The sequence below is a fragment of the Hyperoodon ampullatus genome, assembly GCF_949752795.1.
Source record: "Hyperoodon ampullatus genome assembly, chromosome: 11".
NCBI lineage: Eukaryota > Metazoa > Chordata > Mammalia > Artiodactyla > Ziphiidae > Hyperoodon > Hyperoodon ampullatus.
Window position 1 is genome coordinate 92,283,510 of NC_136924.1, and position 24,823 is coordinate 92,308,332.

General features: G+C 44.0%; 1 protein-coding gene across 1 annotated transcript in view; it reads left to right on the forward strand.

The window, feature by feature from the left end:
• GRIN2B (glutamate ionotropic receptor NMDA type subunit 2B) overlaps positions 1-24,823 on the forward strand; it is a gene marked incomplete at both ends in the record, with an annotated part of 299,444 nt that overhangs the window by 170,208 nt on the left and 104,413 nt on the right. Inside the window, one exon of the mRNA XM_079714477.1 lies at positions 19,805-19,919. Coding sequence (XP_079570603.1) covers positions 19,805-19,919 — 115 coding nt within the window. The remainder of the gene's footprint in view (positions 1-19,804; positions 19,920-24,823) is intronic.

The following is a 24,823-nucleotide window of genomic DNA, read 5'->3' on the forward strand; positions in this document are numbered from 1 at the left end:
GTCAGAAAGAGAAAGACAAATGCCATATGATATCATTTATATGTGGAATCTAAAATATGACACAAATGAACCTATCTATGAAACAGAAACTGACTCAGACGTAGAGATCAGACTGGTGGTTGCCAAGGGGGGTGGGGAGGGAGAGGGATGATCTGGGAGTTTGGGGTTAGCAGATGCAAACTATTATGTTTAAAAAGGATAAACAACAAGGTCCTACTGTATAGCACAGGGAACTATATTCAATCTCCTGGGATAAACCATAATGGAAAAGAATATTAAAGAAAAGAATGTCTATGTGTGTAAAACTGAGTCACTTTGCTGTGCAGCAGAGATTGACAAAACACTGTAAATCAACTATACTTCAATTTAAAAAAGAAGAATTCTCAAACCTGAAGATGGGGAGTTCCTAAGGTAGCTAAATAAATGTCATCAGATATATCACAGGTTGCTTATGGGCTGCCGGCTCCCCACTCCTGCCAGCATGACCTCCGACATGCAAAATGACTCTGCTGCACCCCATCTTGGTCTTTATTCACGCTGCAAGCTCCCTTTCCTTCGTGACTCTACCAGTATTCCCTCTTCTTCCTCTTGTACTTTTAATAAGAACCAGTCAGTTTACCTCTGAGCTTGAAGTCCTAAGGAGGCTGTCGTTATAATCAGGAAGGTCCTAAATGCAAGATGCCGTGCCTTGAGAGTGGCCTGCAGAGCTCAGAGCTGTACTTTCTCTCCCTGTAATGAGAAGGGGCAGGTAATGCAGCTAAACGCACTACATTTCGCATTCCACATCCATCCGTGCCATTCACAGGGTCCCTTAGATTGTCCTCCTGCATTCAGTCACCACTTCCACTCCTGTACTTCACATTCACATGGTTTCTCTTATCTAGACTATGAGTCCCTTAACTTGTCTTCACGCCAAGCATTATTGTTCTCCACGAAAAATTTAATTAGAAAGACTAATTGGATCACTTATCTGCCCCGTTTGAAGACTTGTCTTGGATACTTACTTATAGGGATACAGCCTCATTCATGTTCAAGACCTTCACATGGCCTCAGTGGCTCCTTCCAGGCTTAAAGCTGTTGTCATTGATTCTCTCCACTCCAGTGACCTTATTGCCTTTCCTCCATCCTATCCTGCGGCCACAGGGCCAACATTCCTACAGACACTTGCCTATGCATGTGACACAGTCCCTGGACTCTCCATCCATCTCTCTTCTGACAGATAAACAACTCATTCCTTAAGAGCCACAAAAAATAGCTCCTCTTGTGAAGCCGTAAACCCCTTCCCTACCCAGCTTCCCTGTGTCCTCTGGGCCATCCCTTCCTTGTAAGGTGGTTACAGTACCTAACACATTGTATTTGTGGGGCTTCCCTCTCCTCAGCAGTGCCCCTTACCAGGTCCCTTATCGCTCTGCTGTGTCCCTGAGAGATAGGACAGTGGCAGTCCAGCACTAGGAAAGGCAGAGAGGAGGGAAGGGGCGGGTGAGTGAAGTGATGCACGTTTCCTGCAAGGCTTTCCTATCCTGACAGTGTACCACTGCTGGGACACACCCCCAATACAGATGCTTTTGTTTCCTTGATAAATGCTTCTTTCCTGTCTGTTTCGGTGAATGGAGTGGGGCCGTGTTGCTGCTGGAGGGATCTTTTTGCAGCTTTCCACAAAGCACTGGGCTCCTCCTTCCTCCTCTTTGACAGCCCTTTCAATCCTCTTCATTCTTCAGAGACAGTCAGTCACCTCTCAAGTGTACGTGGTGTAGCCTCAAGTCTTATGAAAGAGGAAGAACGAAAGGAAAGGCAAAGAGAGACCAACATATGTATATATTCCTTTACTCCACTCATGGCAAGGCTTTCTTCTCTTTCCTTAGCCCTGGACAAAGGAATGGGAGACATCTCTCATCTCTTTTCAGAAGAGGGCGTTTGTTTTTTTTTTTCCCATGATAATTCCATGTGCCTGTTCAGGGATTGAAATAGAGGGGAAGAGTGGACACGTGAGCAACAATATTAATTTTGTATATACATTTCTGTTTGTACCCAAAACTGTGGGAAAGAGCTCATGTAATAGATTTTAAAAGTATAATTTAGGAATCAGACAAACCTCAATTTTAATTCCATCTGTCATTTACTAGCTCCATGACTTTGAAAAAAATTATTTACCTTTCTGAGACCTAGTTTCCTCATCTGTAACATGGGGTCACATAAGGTAACATCTGCAAAACACCCGTCACAGAGTAAGTGCTTAGGAGATGCCAGGAACTTCTCTTCCTCATCTCTGTATTTAGTGTCTGACATATCCTAGGGCTCCATGATCTTATGGTGCATAAACTTGACATTGCTCCTGTCAGATGCCTCACCTAGTAAATTTTACTTTTTATAGATATGGTTTAGTTAGTTTCGGAAGCAATCCTTCAGACGTTTGGTAGTATAAATCGGGCTCAGAAGCATGGTGTTACTGAAAGGAAAGAGAACTGAGTTTTGAGAAGTGATATCAAGGATGCCTTTTTTGGGGGCAAGGAAGGATGCAGGGGAGTGCCTCTGTGGGTCCAGAGGAGAATTAAGAGTGCTGTACTTCTCGTTCAAACTTTAGCTATTTATTGTACCTTAAAACCTAACTATTCCCACTTACTGTCTAAGCCCGCAGTGTAAACTATGTTCCCTTTCTGCCTAGTTTGCCCCTTTCGCTCCAACATTTCTAGAAGAGTGATTCCAAGAGCGGACTCTCCTTCACAGGAGGAGTTGGTGACCAGCGCTGGTCTCACACTCATTTTCAACACGGAATGACATTTTTCTGGCCTGGGGAGCGTGCGAGGGTTAACTCTCCACCAGGCACGAGGTCTCTGCCACTTCAGGGGTGAGGAAAGCCTCGCCTCCCCACAAGGCAGAGAGTAGGGGGCGTCACCAGAGAGTGGGGGAGGGGCTTTGCTTCGTGGGAGGTCTACCCAACGGAACCAGCAGGGAGCTTTAAAATGCACATTCTCAGGCTCATCCCAGGCATAGTCTCTGGGGTGTGGCTCAGGAATTCATGTTTTATAACAGGCTCCCCACGTGAGTGTCAGAGACCCAGCAGGGCCCCTACTCAGGTGTAAACCTGTGTGGAGAAGCCCCGCATGCATCTGGCATTAGCCCAGGGCTCACGAGGCACAAACGCCCCAAAATCCTGGCGCTCTTGGTGGTTCTTATATGTGACGCCCTAAAGTTATACAGAAAGGACTATACATTATTTACTGGGTAATTTTCAAATTCTCAGAAAATGATCTTTCCAAGCACCTAATTTTTCCAGGGACATCCTGACTCTATTTTTGACCAAGCTCCTTCCCATGTTACAGGGATAGACTCCCCACTGGGCAGGCAGCCTAGAACACCAACGTAGGAACTTTGTACCTGTCTTACACACCCAACAGTATCTCCATCCATGCTGGTTCCCCTCTTTAGGCCAACGGAAAAATGAAAACAAATCTATTTCTTCTGTGCACATTGCTGGAAAGAGTTGAGAAAACGAGTTAATGGCTACAGGGATCTAATTCACCGCACTCAGGATTTGTTCTCTCTCTCTCCTGGCTTTCCTGGGGCTCCTTAAGCCTCATTCCTGCCATCCCAAGACCTTCCTGGGTAAAATTCGGACTTGACAGCAGGCAAACTTCAGTTGCATTCTCACCCAAACAGGAGCTTGGAGTGTGGCTGGAGAAAGAAGTGGGAAGAAGAGTTCAGCACACAAAGAGAATTCATCTGCTCTAGCTGGTTTTTGTCCATTGCTGAGTTCTTACCACCTCATTCCACCAACACCTACTTACTTGGATCTTGACTTATTTTGGCAGTTCTCTGTGCGTGGACTGCGGTTGCCATGGAGATGTTATCCAGCGTACTGCATGCTGTTTCATCTCCTCTCCATCTCTTCCTTTCTCTCCAGCATGTGCTCGCTCCCTCCATCCTCTTATACACCCAACCTCACCCCCTTATAACTGAGGACATCAAACACCGCATTTCTTCAGGCTGTTCTGCCGCTCTGCCCCCAGTCACATTGAATGTGTTTTAACTTCCTGTAATCAAAGCAACCTGGGAGTGACTGGAAGAGAGGGAAGGAAATTGACTCAAATGCTAAATTGCTTTATGTTATGCTAGGATGCCCAAGAGTTTGAGGGAATTCAGGCAAGTGTTAATCAAATTAACTTTCCTCTGCTTTCACAGGGAGGTTCAGAGAGACTTATTAACAATACGTTTCTGATTTCCACCTGGACTGCTTCTTCGTGTCCTGGTACCTACAAAGGAGAAAGCCTGAACTATCTCAACTGCTGATTTCCCACCCATGAAATAATTCACTTTGTGCATTTTCTGCACTGACCCACAGGCATCTCGGCAGATATTGACATCCTGGGTTATCAAGAGTTGGGCCAAATGTAGAAAAGATCTTAGTGTGAATATCTGAATATTCACCCTCACTGTCTCTTCTTTTTTTTTTTTTTTAAACATCTTTATTGGAGTATAATTGCTTTACAATGGTGTGTTAATTTCTGCTGTATAACAAAGTGAATCAGTTATATATATATATATATATCCCCATATCTCCTCCCTCTTGCATCTCCCTCCCTCCCACCCTCCCTATCCCACCCCTCTAGGTGGTCACAAAGCACTGGAGCTGATCTCCCTGTGCTATGCGGCTGCTTCCCACTAGCTATCTATTTTACATTTGGTAGTGTATATATGTCCATGCCACTCTCTCACTTTGTCCCAGCTTCCCCTTCCCCCTCCCCATGTCCTCAAGTCCATTCTCTACATCTGCGTCTTTATTCCTGTCCTGCCCCTAGGTTCTTCAGAACACTTTTTTTTTTTAGATTCCATATATATGTGTTAGCATATGGTATTTATTTTTCTCTTTCTGACTTACTTCACTCTGTAGGACAGACTCTAGGTCCATCCACCTCACTACAAGTAACTCAGTTTCGTTCCTTTTTATGGTTGAGTAATATTCCATTGTATACATGTGCCACATCTTCTTTATCCATTCCTCTGTCGATGGACACTTAGGTGGCTTCCCTTTCTCTTCTGCTCTTGCTGTGGTGTTGTGGGGAGCTGGGGAGAGGGAAGGGATGAGGGAGGGGTTTTATGTGTGCCTAACCACGTGAACATTGGGGAAAAGTTATCTCCCTTCCCCACTGAGGACATTTTAATTTTTTTAATTTAATTTTAAAACTGAAAAATACTAGAAAACAAATAAATAAATTCTTTTGCTTTTCTGGTTTCTGTTTTTCTAAAGACCTTCTCACTTCAATGTTATAAACAAAATGAGTTCTATTTTTCTCTGTTCCTAAACTACCAAAGTGAGTTTACATTGGTAGAGAACACCCCAGTATTATTTTTTACATATATTTCAGATTCCCCCAGTGCTTTTATTTTTCAAAGAAAAAATCACTGCCAGCAACCCTGTTATCAAGAAATTTTATTTCTTTTTCTTTCTTATGGAATAAGATTTGAGTAAATTCGGTGATTCTCATGGGCAGATATATGTTTTATGGACAATGTAACAGGAAGAACATCCAAAGGGGAGAAGTTTAAAAAGAGCTCGTGCAGAAATGAAGTCAGGCCCACTTTTTGTCTCATTGTTTTTAGAAAAAAAAGATTGTAGGTGTATATTCTTTAGAAGTTATTCTTTTTTAAATCAATTACTGGAGGAGTCACTTTCTATAGGGAATCAATACTCAATGCTGATACCAGTGCACAGTGCCAGCTCTGTGTGTGTGTGTGTGTGTGTGTGTGTGAGAGAGAGAGAGAGAGGTTTGACATAGAAAGGTGGGTGTGAGGGGTGGGAAGTGAGAAAGCAGAGGAGAAGCCTTCAAGACTAGTCTTCTAGAAGTTCAAAATATGTACCACAAGCAAGGCACTAATTTGGATTCTGCAAAGGATAATAGAAGGACAAGGTTTGATACTTACCTTCCAACAGCATATTGTCTATCATGGAAGACAAGATCCACATGCATAAAACGTTGAGTAACAAAAAGGAGCAAGACATCAGGTCAACAATAAATCAAATGCTGAAAATGTGGACTGGAGACTAGAAAGGCCAGGAGGAGAGAGGGGCCTGGCATGGTCAGGAAAGTATAGGGAGAGGGTAAAATTGGATCTGAGACCACAAGCATGAGTGAGATTTGTGTTGTACTCAATTGAGAGAAAATAGAAGGGGGGCAGGAAAATGCAGGTAATGCTCAGGGGACAGTGAAGAAGCCACTTGGCTTTAGCAAGAGTTCATATAGAGAACAGATAGATGGGGCCAGGATGGAGAGTACCTTGACCATGGGCAGAATTTTCCTCTAGGTAGTGGGGAGCCATTGGAGATTTCTGAGTTAGCAGTGACATAACCCTAAGAAGTCTTGTTGTAAGATGAAGTGCAGGTGGTGTTTGGAAGGTGGGGGGCGATTGATGTCAGGGAGAAGACGACCCAGGAGAGGGCTGGGTATCAAGTGATAAAGGTCTCGTCTAGGATGAAAGTCGTGGGACTCGAAGGGAAGGGACAATGCAAGAAGTATTTTGTAAAAACAGGACTGGTTGGGGGGCTCATTGGTCATGGGAAACTAGGAAAAGGAAGATGGCAGAGACTCCTGGGAGGTTTTAAGACCAAAGGAAAGAGGCCAGCTAATGTTCACTGAGTGCCTGCTGTGTGCCAGGCACCATGCCACATGCTCGGTGAATGCCAACTCAGTCAGAGAGGGGAATTAGAAAATCAGCTCGTTTGAGGAGAAAGATAAAGCAAATCCATTGCCAGCACTAAGAGTTTGTAACAGGGGGAAATGCAAGCAGGCATGGCCATCGAGGAGTGAAAGTGGGGCATGAAAAAGATGTTAGGATGCAGGCATAGAATTGGGACTCAGAGGAAGAGTTGGTGCCCTGAGAATGGCTGAAATGAACAGAGACCCTGTAGTGAATTTCCTACAAAACCTCAAATAAGGGAAAAGAGAAATAAAAGCAGCCAGCAAAGAAGAGAAAGAAGGAACAATCACAGGTGAAGGAGAAGAACCAAGACAATGCAGCGTGATGAGACCTAGACTAGAAGCATTTCCAATGGAGGGGCGTGTCCTGCAGCTTAAACCTATGATGAGGTGGAACGGAGTTAGTACCAAGAGTAATCGTTGTATTTGACTGTCCAGATCATAAGTATGGTTCTGCCTCCCTCATGGAGAATCACTGAGAGTTGATTGTAGCTCCAAAGCAATACTTTAATATTGTATTTTTTAAGTCCAGAGAGAGCTTAGATATTCTGTGCCAAAGCAGGATAAAATTTTTTCCCATCTTATCCGAGCCAAATAAATATTCTAGCTCTTGTTGTCTGCCCCTAACAAGAGCTCCAAGAATGCAGTCCTAGGCTTTCATAACTGACTTCCTCCCAGAGTGTGATCTGAGAATTAATTCCTCTATAAGTTCAGTCAAGCTACTGCTTTGTGGTTTGTCTCCTGTTTTCTTATAAGGCGAATTAATTCCATGTCTGCACCTTTTTTTTTGGATTAGTGCTTATGAAATATGACAGATTGACAGCCCCTAGAGACCTGGAGTTCTCTTGTTATTCTATGAACGTATCGCCTGACCGGCAACGTGCCTCCAGTCTTTCCATGTCTGTTGCTCCCTTCCCTAAAGAATTCCCTTATAATGCTGGCATGAGGGACAATTAAAAGCAATGGATGGACTGGTGCTTGGTGGCATAAATAGTGATTAACAGCCCAGGCTTTGGAGCCATTCAGAACTGGGTTTAGATTTTGGTTCTACCATGTTAGAAGTTGGGGACTCTTTTGTTTTCCTCTCTCCTGACCATGGCTTCTCTTGACATTATCCTTAGTGGGAGGAACATGGGTTTTAGAGCCACTCAGAATCGAATGGGATCAACTCCCAGTGTCACCAGCCCTGGGCTTTCATTATAACGTGATCTATCATTTTATAGCACTGCTGTGACGATATCGAATAATGCAAAACACCCAGAACAGAGCTTAGTGTGTGCTCAAAAAATGGTAGCATTTGCTAGAGGGGTTTGTTTGTTTTGTTTGTTTTTTTAACTGAGTGACCAGAGCAGAACTATGGCTTCTAAGCAATTTTACTTATAGGCTAGAAAGCCATGAGATTCATTTAGCTTGGGGAGACAAAATTCTGGAAAGAGGGGGGAAAAATGTATCCCTCAGCTTATTTTGTATGTAATGCTGAACTACGGCTGACGATTTAACTGATTTGCCTGGTTCTGAGAAAGCAGCTCATAAGAGCAGCCATCCTTTTCTCCTTTACATTCATGTTGTAAATATGAAAGCATAACAGAGAGGGAGAAGCCAGAGGTGTGGCAGAATGTTAAACCCTGAGAGTGGTGGTCTCATTGCCAGAAGACAGGGGAGCCTGGCCTGGCCTTGGCCATGTTAAGTCTGAACTGATATCAGAACATTCAGGTAGAACGGTCCCCTCAGAAATATCACACTGAAGGTCAAGAAAGAGATGGGACCTCCGATGGAGATTTCAGAGGCCTTGGTGCGGAGGTGATGGTTGATACTTGGCTACGAATGAGTCTCAGAGGGAGAGAGCAGGAGTGAAAATGTGAGTCTTGGGGTGCCCCCAAATTAGGGATTTCCAAGCAAAAATGGACAGAAAAGAAGACAGAACTGGTCTGGGAGATATAGGGAGAACCAAGAGCCAAGATTTCCAATCAAAAATGGACAGAAAAGAAGAGAGAACTGGTCTGGGAGATATAGGGAGAACCAAGAAATTATCCTACTTTAATCAAAAAATAAACAAAGGAAAGGAGAGTTACTGAAAATGTGGGAGTATCAACTGTTAGAAGCTGTATAATGTCAAGGAGAGTGATGATGAAACAAAGGCTACTGATTTGGTTTTGTTGACTTTGCTTTGATTATTGATGACCTCCTAAGGACAGTTTCCATAGAATAATAAAGGCAACAGCCAAGACTGCTAGATTTAAGGAGTGAGGGCTGGTGAGGACATTGGGGCATCAAGTGTGAATTAGTTTTTTTTTTTTTAAGTTTGCAGTAAAAAGAGGTAGAAAATGGAATTACTTTGCCGAAGTTGGAAAATAAATCTCTGTGACCTCCCCTGGCCAACAAAGAGTTAATGGTATAAATGCACAGTAATTTCAGAAGTATTAAAGACCATGTTTCCATGGAAACCTCAACCTACAGAGAGAGAGGAAGAGCTAGGATCCCCTGAAAAGAAGGAACAGCAGAGTTCTAGCCCCCGCACAGTACAGCAGGGAGAGATGATTACGTTTCTTTCAGCTTCCCTGTGAAGATGCAGTTGGGGTCCATGGTGCTGTCCTCTTGAGGACCAGGAAAGAGGGAAAGGGAGTTAGGTTTGAATAAACTCTTGCCCTCCCTTGCTTCAAATTCTGACTTAAGGGTCGAGCCATGTTAGAATATTGGAACAGATCGATGGGTATCTTTAACCAAGTAACTAACTAAAATTAGTTAAAGAAATAAACAAGTTTGATCTTCCCCTGGGCCCTCTACTCTAACCTGGTGTAGAAACCATGCTATAAAGTACTGTGATTTAGAGCAGCACTTACAGAAACTCTAGAAACATAGGCTGTGTTTGGTTGATAACCTTTGATCAGCACTTTTGCATTGTAGTTTCCATCTTGGTGTTTTCTTCTTGATAAGGTATAGTATACATTTCATCTCACTGTTTTCAGGTCCCTGATATCCCTTTTACTATTGACGGATATCTTTACATTTCCTGCACCTTCAAACCCAACCAGACTTTAAGGAGTGGGTCCTCTCACTGAACTGAGGCCCCAGAAAGCTCTTCTGCAGACTGTACTGTGGGAACCACATCCACAAGCCCCTTGTCGCTAAGTAACTTTCCCGACAGTTCACTTCCTTCACGCCCCTATTCTGTTCCACGGTGCATCTGGGCCACATGTATGTTTCATTCCCCTGGTCTTTCCTTGGACCCTAGACTCAATAAATCATTCTGCTTCCTATGTGAAACGGCATTATCCTTGCGGCAGGTGGTTCATGACTGCATCTCCTGAGACTGAGATGTGTGCTGGAATGAGTCAACAGCCCCCATCACCCTCTGTCTCGCATCCATGGTGTGATGTCATTATGAGGCGCCCATCTCCCCGAACGACATCATCTACCCCCAGGCATCCTGAGTCCTCTGTCTGTTGGAAACCATCCCCTGCCCCTGGAATATCTTCCTTCTTTTGATCCTCTTTTCCTCCCGTTCAATGTAATTGCTTCTAGAAATCTCCACCTGCAGGTCTTTCCCACCCGTTAGACTGGAAGACTGAATCAAAACCCCCTTTTTCCATGGACCACAGTTCCTCATAACCTTCACTCCCAGTCCCTGGAACTGAAGCCATCTCACTCATTCCTTTGTTTAACTCTTCTGCCACCCTTCAGTAGAGCTGTTGGGGGCAGTTGTGAAATTAAGCATATCGTAGCTACAGAGTGGGTAGGTGCTATGTGCATGGAGATATTGCCAGTGTGTTCATTTTGTTGGCCACCTCAGGTAGAGGAGAGGGTAGAGATGGGCTCCTATGGAAGAACAAATTGAGGAACTGGAGAAAGGCCAAAAGGAAGAGAAAAGCCTCCTTATTCTTGTCCCTGGATGTCATGCCCAGGTCACTTTGGATTCTTGACCAAGGACGTGTATGACCAGGGTTTCTTTCAATAAAGTCTGAACATTCACAAGAAGGAAAAGGCTTCTGGTCGTCAGGGTTGAATGTCCTAGAGAAGTCTGTGCCAGTCACTGTTTGGCTGCTTTTGGCATATAGACCCTAAGCAGGGCTGCCAGCTCTTGAGCTAAAATGGATATCGGAAAGGCAGGCCTCACGGAGTGGCTGGGCCCGTGAGCCATGGCCGCTGGGCCTGCGTGTCCGGAGCCTGTGCTCCGCAACGGGAGAGGGCACAACAGTGAGAGGCCCGTGTACCGCAAAAAAAAAAAAAAAAAGGCAAGCCTTCACCTGCAAATTATTAGTAGACATAAAGAAGAAATAGCAATGTAGTCAGCGATCAGCTAGCCTTTGACCTATCTTGGCATTTTCTCTGGGAAGGTCCCAACTGCTTAGTTTTGGTAGCCCCCACTGGCCTATATTCCAATATACTGAGCACATAATCTAGGGAAGAGAAGAGGGGTTTTATTCCGTGCTTTTGAAAAAGGAGGTGTTTTTTTTGTTTTTTTTTAAAGAAGATGTTGGGGATAGGAGTTTAGTAATTTATTTATTGATTTTTGCTGTGTTAGGTCTTCGTTTCTGTGCGAGGGCTTTCTCTAGTTGCAGCGAGCAGGGGCCAATCTTCATCACGGTGCGCGGGCCTCTCACTGTTGCAGCCTCTCTTGTTGCGGAGCACAGGCTCCAGATGCGCAGGCTCAGTAGTTGTGGCTCGCGGGCTCTAGAGAGAAGGCTCAGTAGTTGTGGCACATGGGCCTAGTTGCTCTGTGGCATGAGGGATCTTCCCAGACCAGGGCTCAAACCCGTGTCCCCTGCATTAGCAGGCAGATTCTCAACCACTGCACCACCAGGGAAGCCCCAAAGGGAGTGATTTTAACTTACATGCAACATGAAAGCATGAACTTAAACTGAAAATAAAATCCAGTGATGGTAACATTATCCAGAAGAGTTACTTGATTCCCTCCCACCGGGAGCGTCACTTTGCGAGCGGCCTCTGATAACCCTGCGTTTCCCGTCGCACCTTCGCCTGTGTCACCCAGAGCAGAGGTGACGCAGGGCTGTGGGCATGAGCACCAGGAGGAATTCCTTTCCCATCTTGAGTCCCATGCACAGTTCCCTAAGTGAGAAACAGCTTTGGTGTCCAGCACTCTTGATGTATTGGCATCACCAGTTCCCTAAGGAACCCGCACGCAGGAGCATGCCCCCTCCAAAGGAATTTTAAAGAAAATTGCCTAGTGTTCCAGTCAGGGTTCCAGGAGGTCAGAATGGAGGTCATTTCGAGGAGTCATTTATTCTAGACTAAAGTTATGGGACTATGAGCTCGCCTTTTGCCTTCCTCAGGAAATGGACTATACATGGAAGTAGTACGATTAAGTGATTCCCTACCGCAAAGTACCTCACAGGGGGAACCAACCATAGGAGACAAAACAAATGTCCCGAAGCCTTAGCAGTTCATATACTGTGGGAATGGGAGGAAATGTGCTTTTATGGAAAAGAAGAGATCCAGAAACTGGGAGACCCAGACTCCGAACTTACCCTGCCGAAGAGCGGCATCTTCCCAGGCCTTTCTTTAAATATGGAAGGTCAAACTGTGATCCAGGAGTCCCACTATCTCTGACATTCTCTGATATCCAGGCAGTATTTTTAAAAAAGGCAACCATCATAATAACAACAGCAGCTAAAACCTAAGGCTCATTATGTATAGATGCAGTAGAATAGTTCTAAGTCCTTTATGTATCCTCACAGCAGTCCTATAAGTGCTGTTATTATTCATATTTTTATAGTGAAGAAACCGAGGCAAAGAAAGGTTAAATAACTCGTGAGGTCACACAACTTCAGAACTGGCTGAGCAAGGACTTGAGCAGAAATCATCTGACCGCGGTGTTCTTGCTTTTCCATACCACGCTGCACTGCATATTGCTGGTACTGTTGTGTGTGTGTGTGTGTGTGTGTGTGTGTGTGTTTAATACATACTACATTCCTTTAATCTTCACTTAACATATTCTGTTTCTCCCTTTTTTTCCCATCTTCACTATTTTTCTTTTTTTTTATTGAAGTATAGTTGATTTACAGTGTTGTGTTACTTTCAGGTGTACTGTTTCTCCCTTTTATTTTCTTTCTACTAACTCCTCATCACTAAGCATTTTGAGGCATTGTCCAGGCCTTTTCATTCATTCGAGTGTAGGATATCTTACTAATGAGGACAAGCTCCTGGGTTTGATCCCAGATGGAACGATCCAGAGGAGAATTGTCACCTGGCCATGGCCTTCCACATGGACCCCGCTTGGTGAAAGGGTACAGAAACGAGGAAGAAAGAGTAGACAGGAGGCCATCACAGCTGGTGGCAGAGCCCCTCGGAGCTCACTGACTCAACATCTTTCTGGAGGAAGATGAAATATTCTCTACCTTCTTATATCTGAGCAGAGATTGTCGGGTGACTCTCAACAATGCCCCTCTGTTTTCTTTCATTTCAGATAAATCTAATTCATGGCATTCAGTCATGAAACAGAATTCGGGTAATAGCTCTCAGAAATATTTCATTGTCAGGCCTAGGGGCCAGAGAAGACTCTTTCACTGTAATAGTTGGTGAGTTGACACATCACCACTTACCCCTGAGCCAGATTGCTAAGGGGCCATTCCTCACCGCCAGTAGGAGAGAGGAAGTATATTAAATTTATATCAGACAGTCTTCAAGATACTTTAATATCTCATTAATTTAACATTATGAATTTAGAATTTAAATAACTGAGATATGAACTAACCCAAACTTGAAGCTTTCAAGATTTGTAAGGAATGGTTTGTAAAATATATGAATGGCATAAACACCACTTCAGAGAAAATGTTTAATCCACTGGAAGACAAACTATTTTTAATTTGCCTCAAGTAATTATAAGTTAATGTTACAATCTACTTTTCAAATTAGTTTCTCCTGACGTTCTCTACTAAGTTTCATTTTGCAAAATAAGAGAAAAGGCCTACACCTGACAGCTTAGGAAACTGGTATTTCTAATTTTGTTCAACAACATGGTTTAGTATTTTTATATATGAAAATATATGCCTATGTGCCAAAGGAAACCTTTAAAGCTTCTTCAAATCCCTTCTCCTCAAAAAGAAAACCATTGTTGGCCAGAATAAATAATGCGTGTGCCTTGAAAACATTGTCACATAACCTAGGAACTGGTGGATCTAGGATCTGAACAGAAGCGGTCTGAGTGCAGGGTCCTTACTCTTAAATGCCACGCGCACTGCCTGCTGCTGTTCCTGCAGGTGCTGGTGATGGAGTGTGTGTGCAGTACATACTGTATTCCTTTCTTCTTCAATTAACTTATTTTTTCCTGTTTCTCCTTATTTTCTTTCTACCAGCATTTAGGGGCATTGTCTAAGTCATTCATTTGAATGCAGGATATCTCACTAATGAGATCTTTCTTCTGGGTTTGATCCCAGAAGAAGCTATCGGTACGTACAGGAGAGAATTGTTCCCAGGCCATGGCCTGCCATGTTGACCACATTGTACTGGGTTGGTCATTTTGGATTCATGTTAATTATTATGAATTTCTATTTAGTTTACCAGACCATCACAAGGAACATCTAATTTTTAAATATTTTGCTTTCTTCCCCCAATACTGGTCTCTAACTAAGTAGCTTTTAAATGTTTTTAAGTCCGCTATTTCTAATCCCATGGGAAATTGTTCCTACTATTTCAAGAGAAAACATGCGTATGAAATAGTAATTGTTAAAAAGAGACCGGAGAAAAGCTTTTTGAAAGATCTGTGGTTTTGTCATTTAGATGACAGAGTTTAGCAATATAATAGCCACAGTATTAATCAGATGAGACATAGAGATAGAGAGCATCTCGAAGGAGCCCTGTGCTTCCCGCATCAGGCAAATGAGATGTTCTGAACGAGTCTATTTTATAGATGAGGGAGCTGCAGGCTTTAAATGGCAAGTGACACACCAAAGACACAGTGACAGAGTTACAGATTTTCAGAGCTAGGAAATTGTACACAAAGGGGTCAAGAATTCAACTCTCCTCCCTGGAGCTGTGTTTCCTCCTTTATTATTTTGCTCTGAATAACAAATGGAAATTGGAGAATTTCCAATTCTCCAATGGAATGGAAATTGGAAAATGGAAATTGAGAATGGAGAATGGAAATTGAGAGCTATGAAAAACTCCACCATTTTTTTTTTTTTTTTTTTTTGGCAGTACGCGGGCCTCTCACTGTTGTGGCCTCTCCCGTTGTGGAGCACAGGCTCCAGACGCACAGGCTCAGCGGCCATGGCTCACGGGCCCAGCCGCTCCATGGCATGTTGGATCCTCCCAGACTGGGGCACGAACCCGTGTCCCCTGCATCAGCAGGCGGACTCTCAACCACTGCGCCACCAGGGAAGCCCTCCACCATTTTTGAGGCATGGTGTTGAGTGGAAAGATCACTGGTCTGGGGGTGAGGACGCCTGGATCCTCTTTCCAGCCCTGTCATCTGATCTTGGTAAAGCAACAGAACCCTCTGAACTCCATCTGCTTATCTGAAAATTGAAAGGGTCGCCTGAGAGGAGAGACTTGTCTCTCTTACTACCACATTAAAAGACATTCATAAAAAGAATCTAGTGCCTTGTGAAAATATGGAGGGCACAATTAGTACTGTGGTGCCAGGGCTCTTGGTTTGCTGGGAAAATTCTGGCAGAGCTCTTCCGACACCTCCCACACTGGGTGTACTGCTAAATCATTGCAGCGGATGAGCTCTGAGTGGCATGGTCAAAGTCAAAGAGGCACAAGGGCTTTTTACCTCAACTTGACCCCATTAAACCCAGTGGAGGATGACTCTGGCCACACGCAGCAAATGTGTTGGCTCTGAGCCCATCAGGGTTCTGAGACTCTCCACAAGCCAAGGTCAGGCAGGAAATGAGATGAGTTTTATTTTCTGCAGTCTGTATGAGGGGTCTGCATAGACCAGGGAATGGCACGTGATGTGAGAATGCTAAGGGGCACATCTGGGGCTCAGCGACACTGATTTCACTTTACTTGGTGATGTAAGGAAAAGAACACTGAACTTGAAATCGGAAGACTTGAACTGCAGTCCTGAACAGGCAAGTCACCTGGGAAAGTCAGGTAGCGTCTTGGGACCCGTTTCCTCCTTTCTAAAATGAGAGTTCTCAGTGGATAGTTCCTAAGTTTTCTTCTAGTTCCGGCAGTCTGAGATTTGTGTAATATTAGAACTTTATGAGACAAGCCATCAGGTTGCTGCATCCCAGGGACAAATCAAGCAATATTTTAATGTACCAAACCTTGATGGGCCTTCCAGGGGACTAAAGTTTTGTGGTTAGAGCTTCTGAATATGGCTGCCACTTGAAGCTAGGTTTTCTAATTACATACTTGAGGGTGATATTTTTAGAGAAAAACAGAATTGCTGTGGCATCTCTTAATCTTGTAGTTTAATCCTTTACTGAGAATTTATACATGGAAGTTTTGAGGTTTTAATTTAATTAATATTCAAAATTGACAAAGTACAGCCAGATCCAAAGGTAGTTGGATATTTTCAGGTCTTATGGAAATTAAATCAATATGACCATTTGACCTAGTTCATCCTTCATATGTGAGATACAATTTCCATTCCTCCCATGTGTTCCATGGACAATTTGGTCTTATTAAATGTAATCATCACACTTTTACTCACTGAGGTCCAAAATGAGGCAAGTTGCTTGCCTTTAGATGCTCAAATCAGGCTAATATCTATTTTTTATTCTATATAACCTTATATTTGTGTCATATTTTATATCATTTTTCTACCCCCCTATTTCATGGGATCATCACAACCTGATAAGCTGGAGGTAAAAAATGGTGTTTCCATTTTAAAGAGGAAAAAATCAGGTTCAGGGCCAAGGTCACATGTCTTAAAGTGACCACGCTCCCGATTATTTTTTCACACTTTTCCTTACCAGTGAATGGATTGGTCTTTTGTGCTATTCAAAGGGCATCCTTGCTCAAGGCGAGTATATATTTGCAAGGTCCTCACTAATAGCTAAATGTTGGCACGTCGCAGGGAATTACTCAGAAAAACACAATGTGAATGATTAATCTATACACTGCTGAAGGATATGAATGATTAAAGGATACTTTGGAGAAGAGTATTTTGTGTGTTATCATAACATTTTATTACTATTTTTAATAAGTGCAATATATGAGAAATGTCAACATAGAATAAAATGAACACGTGGAACTGGAAGAGGGTGAACATCCCAGAGAGAGAGAAATGTATAAGGAAAATCAAAAGGGCTCGGGAGCAGGGACAATTAGAGAAATTAACTACAGAGCAGTTACCCGTGAACGTGGTTTATTTTCTCGGAGTTTGAATTTCTCAACTTATCCACTTAATTCAGTGCTGTCCCCTTTCAAAGAAGTCATCTTGAGAGGCTATATACTTATTCCATTCATGCTGCTTATTCCTTACATGATTTTTGGAACTTCTCTTTTATCATTGCCTTCTGAAATGGACATTTTCTTTGAAATATTCTTAATGGCATTTTAGATAAAGTCAGAATTATTCAGAGCCTTGTCTGGTGAAAAGGAGGGTGCTTAAACCAGATAATTTATTTCCCTCCCTCCTTCTCTCCCTCTTTCCCTCTCTCCCTCCCTCCCTTCCTACTTTTTTCTCTCTTTCCTTCCATTTCCTTCCTTCCCTCCCTCCCTCCCTCCCTCCCTCCCTTCCTTCCTTCTCCGTCTCCCCCTCCTCTCTTGCATTCTTCCAAAAAAGAGGCAGGACGAATTTTTTTTTACATGTTTTGTACACCTTCTCTGCAGACTTCCAGAAATTACTCTAAGCCACACCATATTGTTGTAGTAAGAACATATTTTTCAAGCTGGTTATGTTGGGTGCTTAAAGTCTGGTCTGTTGGTTTCAAATATTGTGTTTTGTGCTTTTGTAATTACACTCCCTGAAGTGAATCATATGGGACTTCGGTTGGAGTGTTGAAGTTGTTGTTATCTACAGGAGACCCGAGTAGCACCTTCTCAGGAGTGATGGGCTGGAGCAGGCAGCACTGAGCTGAGAGGAGGAACAGCACAGGGGAGGGCGAAGACGCCAGGTGGAGCCTTGAGTGGAATCAGGGATGCTACACTTTTACCAACTGCAAGTGTCCAGAGAGTGTGGCCAAGGGGATAGAGGGAGGGGGCTGAGGCCGTAGCATAGCAGGACCACACGAAGGAACCAGGGATATTAAAGCTGCTGTGGCATACGAGAATCAGGGTCGGGGGCTAGAGAGGACATGGGATTGAGAATGGCACTTAAAATGTTACTTCTGCTCCCAATTAGCTGGAGAACATTGGGCACATAATTTGACCTTTCTGTGCTTCAGTTCCCTGATCAATCAAGTTAAAATTATAGAACTAATTGAGCTTATGGTTTCTTCAAAGACTAAAATTTATTTTGTAAGGGATACACGATAAATATCTTCAAATACTTGAAGGGCTCCCATGTGGAAGAAGCATTAGACTAAGACTGTATAATATCTAAGGAGGAGACCGGGATCTAGGCATGGTGGGGGAGCAGATTTCAGCTTTAGGTAAAAAAGAACTGCCCAGCAGTGAGATGGCTGCCTTGAGGGTAGGGTGTACTGTGATAAGCTCCCCATCAGTGGAAGTATTCAAGAAGAGCTGAGAGGGCTGGTTTTGTGATGTAGAAGGGGAGCATAAACTACAAGAAGTAAGTGGCTAATTGATTGTGAAGGTCTCTTCCAATTTTGAGATTCTAGGAATCTCTACTCTTTTGAGGTCTGTATTCTTGATTGCATTTGCCCCGGAATGACAGGTTGAAAAATCCCAGGCAGCTCTAGAAGTGAGAAGTGGTCCATGAGGATTTGGTTCACAATGCCTAGGCATCTCTAGAAGTGCCTGAAGGACATGGCATCCTAGCAACCTTGTTGCTTAACCTAATGTTACCTGGAAGAATCAAAGAAGAGGCTCACAGTTCCGTTGAATGAAAAGACTTAAAAGAGGAGCCTTTAAGCCGCCTCCTGCACGTTCTTCTTCTGCCCTTCTAATGTAGTAGGACACCATCGTTGGTCAAAGGTTTGAAGCCCTTTAGAATGCTCAGGACAATCACAAGATTCCCATTTTGCTTCTTAGCAGAGACACATCTCACAGCAGCATCAGGTGCAAGGCTCCAGAGTAGCATGTCATGTGAACACAGAGCTAATCATTATTGATTCCTTGAGTCATGATGGTAAAGGGACCTAAGTTACCATCAGCACAGTTGCACTAATGCAGTTGGAATGAGCACGCCTGTGGGAATTCCCGGTGAGGGAACTTCATCAGGTCAGAGAAGCCAGCAGGGGGATGGGCTGAGCGGGGGTTACAGGTGTTGGAGAGGGAGACAACTCCATTGGTCTGACTCTAATCATTTGAGTTTCTGCTAGTTTAAGTGCCTGAACCTAGAACACTCTGTGAAATGTCTCTCCCTCCTCCCCTGTCACCACCTCCCGCCCCTGCTATTTTCTGTTCACTCTACAAAGTGCAATAGCCCTGGTTTCCAGATGCATCTCGTGGAACCAGATCCCTGACTGCTGGACTTATCTTGCAACCCTTAGAAGTGTGGGCTGGGCAGGCACATCGCAAGAGTTCAAAAGTGTAGGCATGTCTCTGGGAGGCGGAAAGACCCTAAACTCCAGCCTCTCTGAGCAGGAAGCTGTGTTGACCCACGCCCACTGTGTCTTGTCTCTACCACCTCTGCCCTTTAATCCAGCTCCTTTTTTGAATACTAATCGTTAACGCTTAATGAGAGTTTACCCTGCACCAGGCCCCTTGGTAAGCTATCTAATTTAAGCCTTACAAACCTAATAGAGTAGGTTCTTTATTACCCCATTTTTGGCAGATCGTGAAAAAACCGGTGTTCAAAAGGCTAAATAAGTTGCTCAGTCATAGCTGCAGACTAAAGTCAAACCCACTGCCCTTGTTTTAAATTTCTGTCTTTTCTTATTATTCCTATTATGTGAAAACTTGGATGACGGTACTGGATCACCAGATGGGAACCCGAGGGGTACAAGCGTTTCGTGGTATTTGTACCGCTACCTACGTGTCTGCCTCCGGCCCTTTCTCTACGTCTTCCTAACCATCTTGTTCTAGCGTACCTTCTTCGTACTTTCAACCTTCTCTGTATTTTATCTTTCCAGGTATCTGATCAATGTGACTTTTGAAGGGAGAAATCTGTCCTTCAGTGAAGACGGCTACCAGATGCACCCGAAACTGGTGATCATACTTCTGAACAAGGAGAGGAAGTGGGAGAGGGTAGGACATGTCTTTGGCAATTCTCATACTAAGTAGAGGGGGTGGGGATCGGAAAGTCTGCAACCCGTTGGAGGAAAATGGCACCTTGGCTTTGCTCTCTGAGCTGGAGAGCAAGAGATCAACACTTTAAGAACACAGGGGAGGCCATTTCTCAAACTTGCATCTTCATTTTCTTGCTACTTTGGTCAATCAAGAGATGATTGTCCCTATGTATTCCTGTTTTATTGGTAGTGGTGCTGTCTGCAGCATGACTTTGTTTTCATGGAAGAGTGTGCATGCACAATATAATACAATTAGGTGGAGAAACCAGATCGTGGTGTAATTCAGAAGTCGTGTCCTACACGGTGTACTGGGGAGGCCTGTGAAGCCTCATTTATGAGCACACAGGTCTGGATTTCCTGTGACTGGAGATTTGCCATGCAAGGCTCTTCTCAGGATCTCTCCCCCTGCCAGCTGATCACAGTGTCTGAAATTCTACCATTAGGCGTTAATTTACGTGGGCGCCAGACTGCCTAGGTTCAAGCCCCAGCTCCCCTACTCACTAAATTGTCTGTGGAGGACCTTGGGCAAATCTCTTAACTTCTCTGTGCCTCCACTTCCTCATCTGAAAAATGGGGATAATAATACTAGTACCAATAACACAAGGTTGTTATAAGGATTAAATATATTAATATATGTAAAGGACTTAGAAGGGTGCCTGGCACATAGTAAGCACTTACTAGGTGTTGGCTTTTATGATTATACCTGATTCCTAGTTAAGTGCAAATGTTCCTGAGAGTAATTTCATCACTGGTGTTCCCGAGAATGTGCGGCAGGGCACTGGTGCCTTTAGACGCTTTGCTGAGAAATGGTTTCACAGATAAATAAGACTGAGAGGTGCTGTCTACTCTGTCTCATTCTGGGAGATTCTCAGAACATATTAGCATTTGAAAGTTCAGAGGTGTCTTTTACGGAGGGATAGTTGACATACATCGTTATACTAGTTTCAAGTGTACAGTATAATGGTTCAATATTTGTATATATTGTGAAATGATCACCACAGAGAGTCTGGTTAACATCCGTCACCATACATAGTTCCAATTTTTTTTTTTTTTTTTTTTTTTTTGCGGTGCACGGGCCTCTCACTGTTGTGGCCTCTCCCGTTGCGGAGCACAGGCTCCGGACGCGTGGGCCCAGCAGCCGTGGCTCACGGGCCCAGCCACTCCGCGGCATGTGGGATCTTCCCGGAACAGGGCACGAACCCACGTCCCCTGCATCGGCAGGCGGACTCTCAACCACTGCGCCACCAGGGAAGCCCCCCCAATTTTTTCTTCTTGTGATGGGAACTTTTAAAATCTACTCTCTTAGCAGCTTTCAATATGCAACACAGTATTATTAACCCCAGCCAGCATGCTGTACATTACACTCCCATGACTTATTTATTTTACACCTGGAAGTTTGTACCCTTTGATGAACCACCAGTCTGTTCTCTGTGTCTGTGGACTAGGTTTTTTTCTTTTTCTTTTGTTTTAGAGTCCATTTATAAGTGAGATCATGCAGTATTTGTCTTTCTCTGTCTGACTTACTTCACTTAGAATAACACCCTCAAGGTCCATCCATGTTGTTGCCAATAGAGGTGTCTTACAGCAAAGAAACATCTTTAATTTTATTTAATCTGGCACTTCCCCAAATGATTTATCACGAGATCCCTTTACCCATGAAATCATATTCTGTGAATCACGTTGGGAAACATTGATTTACAGACTCTGCAGACGCTGTGGGCCAGTTGGCTGAGAACAGACTTCAGGATGTCAGCATGGCTCTGACTAGGATGGAAAACAGGTGATATAGTTCCAAAGAGAGTAGCCAGGAAAAGAAGCCAGAGATAAACTTCGTGAAATTCACCATCTTGTCACAGAGAGCCGTGGACAGGTGGTTATGAGAATGCTCACCTGTGAAACCAGGCATGTGTGTCTCAGGTGGTGGGACCCAGGGCCTTATCTTTCAAACCGAAGTCCTTGATCTGTTATGTGTTCCTCATATCAGGGCTTGGCTATAAGGCTGACATTATGCCCGGGGTTCTTGATTGAAGCTGCCACCCCTCCCCTGAGTTGTCATTTGTCCCAAAATGGCTATTCCCTGGGCTTCCACTCCTCACCCCAGTCAAGCTGCTTTTCACTGCTGCTGTGGAGACATAATCATTCAAGGAGTGTCTGGGCCGGCATGTACAACAGGCACTTCTGTATATCTCCAGAAGAGGAGTTATTAAAAACGGAGGCTTCATACGTGGATCAGAAGACATCCACCTAGGGTGGCTTTTATTCAGTAGACTCATGATTACTGTCTCAAGTAAGGGGCCCTCTCACAACCGTCCCGTCTTAAAGAGACACCACTTCCCATCATTTGTGCTGCCTTCTCTTCCTTAGGCTGGAATCTGAGGCCTGGGACCCCCAGCCCTTTCCAAAACTAGACCCTCCTTCCTGGGGGTTGGATCTCGCCCCTCCTTAACAGATCTATCTCTACTCTAACTCTTGAATTTAGTCCTTATTTCTATATGATCTAGGAACCATGTGGATATTTTTTTAAATGGGCCTCCTTCTCCCTGACGCCCACATTGAACCATTCAGATCAGCCCTGGACATGGCGTCTAGAAAGAGCTTCCCAAGCCCCAATTCTAGTTATGTTCTTTCTCTGCCCAAAACCTGCTCAGAGCTTCTGCAGTGTGTGGATTGGGCCCAAACTCTATCTATTCTTGCATTCAAGGCTCTGGTCTCTCTTCCAACACCCATCTTCTCTTCCTCACCATTTCCCATCTCACCGTCAAGCTACACTGGACACCTCTCTGTTCTGAGAATGTGCCCCTGTACGTCTTGCTCTCTGTACAGAGTGTCGTGATGTTTTCTTTTCCTGGAGTGAATGGTCCAGTTATACACATCATAATCATCCTTTGAAGCCCAATTAAAATGTTGCAGTCTCCTTCCCTGATCTTTGACCAAGATATAATTTTTTGCTCCCTTATCCCCTGTAGCCTTGGTCCGTACCTCTGTTGTAGTACTCGTCACATCTGCCTGTGTTAGAGTTGCATGTGTGATGCTTCCAGAGGACAGAGGCTGTGTCTTTATACTGTCGTGTCCTCATGGCAACCTGGAGGATCATGTTGCATAGCTCTATAAATATGTGTAGAATGAATGAGAACCATTACATAATACAAGAGTCTAAAATCCATCATTAAGAATCCAAGTTTATGCTAGTGCCCTTGATACAAGAGCTCATTTTTTGGGGTGAGGGGAGATAAAATCTTTATGTAGATTGAGTTCATAGGTCGTACTTTAAGTGTGCTAAGGGAGCTTGTTATTTAAAGAAATTCTGTGGGTAATCTTTTGATAAAGTCTTTTGGGGGGATTGGGATCCTAGAATAGAACATTTTCATACTGACTTGGTTACATCAGGGAGCATTGCTGAAGAGAGATCTTCAGTATTCCTTAGGTTCATGAGCCACACAGCTTCCAAACTTGGAAGCCCTTGCGGGCAGGGTGGGGATGCCAGGCATAAGTCTAGGGCATATCTGGGATGTGGTAAAATCGAACCGTGGGAAGTTGTACCTTTTCTTCCACTGTCACCCTAGTCCCCAGAACCCTTCTGCATTCTTAGGACTCCTAATAGCATTCCAGAAGGTCCCCAGTGGTCCAGGGAAGATTTAGACTTCAGAGAGGCAGGCCTCAGGGTGAGGATTCTACAGTGAAGAGATGGTCACTGGGGAGATAAGAAGAGAATGAGTCTCAATTTGTGGAAGAGGCGTGGGCTAAGAGATGGGGCCTTTAGCTTCCAGTGATGCCCCTAACTGGCTGTGTGACCTGCTCTTTTCACTTTTCTGGATCTTTCTTCCCTCGTGTCTAGAATCATGGCATGAGATGGGTCCTTTCCAGCTCTAACTTCTGAGATTACATATTCATGCTGTAAATAAATAGGAGCATGGCATGGAAGTTGGTGAGAGCTGGAGCACACAAAAGGAGCCCGACTTTGTTTTTAAGGACAGTAGCTCCCAGGACGTATTTGTCATTCTTGTCATTGAGGTAAATATCATCTCTTCAGAAGGCCTTCCCTGATTGACCCAAGCTGAAGTAGCCACCCAGTCAGGTTTATTTTCATTTTCTTCAAGATACTTATTATCTGACGTTTTGCTTATTTGTCTGCTTGTTTGTTTTGTTTATCACCTGTTTTCCCACACCAGGTCGTATGCTGTGTGGGCGCAAGGGCCTAGTTCACCTCAATAATTTTAACACTTAAGAAGAGTGCTTGGCTCAGAGGGACCACTCAAAAGATAATTGTTAAATAAATGAAGAATCCGTACGCTCAGGAGGGTTAGAGCAGTGACTGGTAGTGACCATTCGCTTCTACCTGAGACTCTCCCGTGTAGACTGAGTGGTTTACTGAAAAGCACGTAAGAGCAGGGACATCTCCCTACGGACTGAGCACTCCGAGGACCAGCAAGGCACTCAGGGCACCTTCAGGAGGGCTCATCTCCAGGCAGGCACGCCCGAACCGTGTTCAACAGGAAGCCTCAGGAGGAGGAAGATGTATCGTCAGTGTGAATCGTGTGATAGGATTTCACAATATTCCTTCAGGTTTTTACAAAGTAGTCTCAAAGCTACTGTCTTATCAATTTGGTTCCTTCCAAAAGACTTCAAGTGAAGGCAGGATCATCTGTGGGACTGAGCATGGATTTAGAAATCAGAGAGAGCCGAGTTCAGTTTCCCACATTGCCATTTATCAGCTGTGTATACAGAGCGACTGATATCACCGGGGTCTATTTCCCTTTTGTAAAATGGGGCTTTACATAAGGCTGTCCTACAGATTAAAGGGGATTTTATAGTAACCAACTCTAAAGGAGATATTATAGTAAAACCAGTTAATAGTGGCTGAAA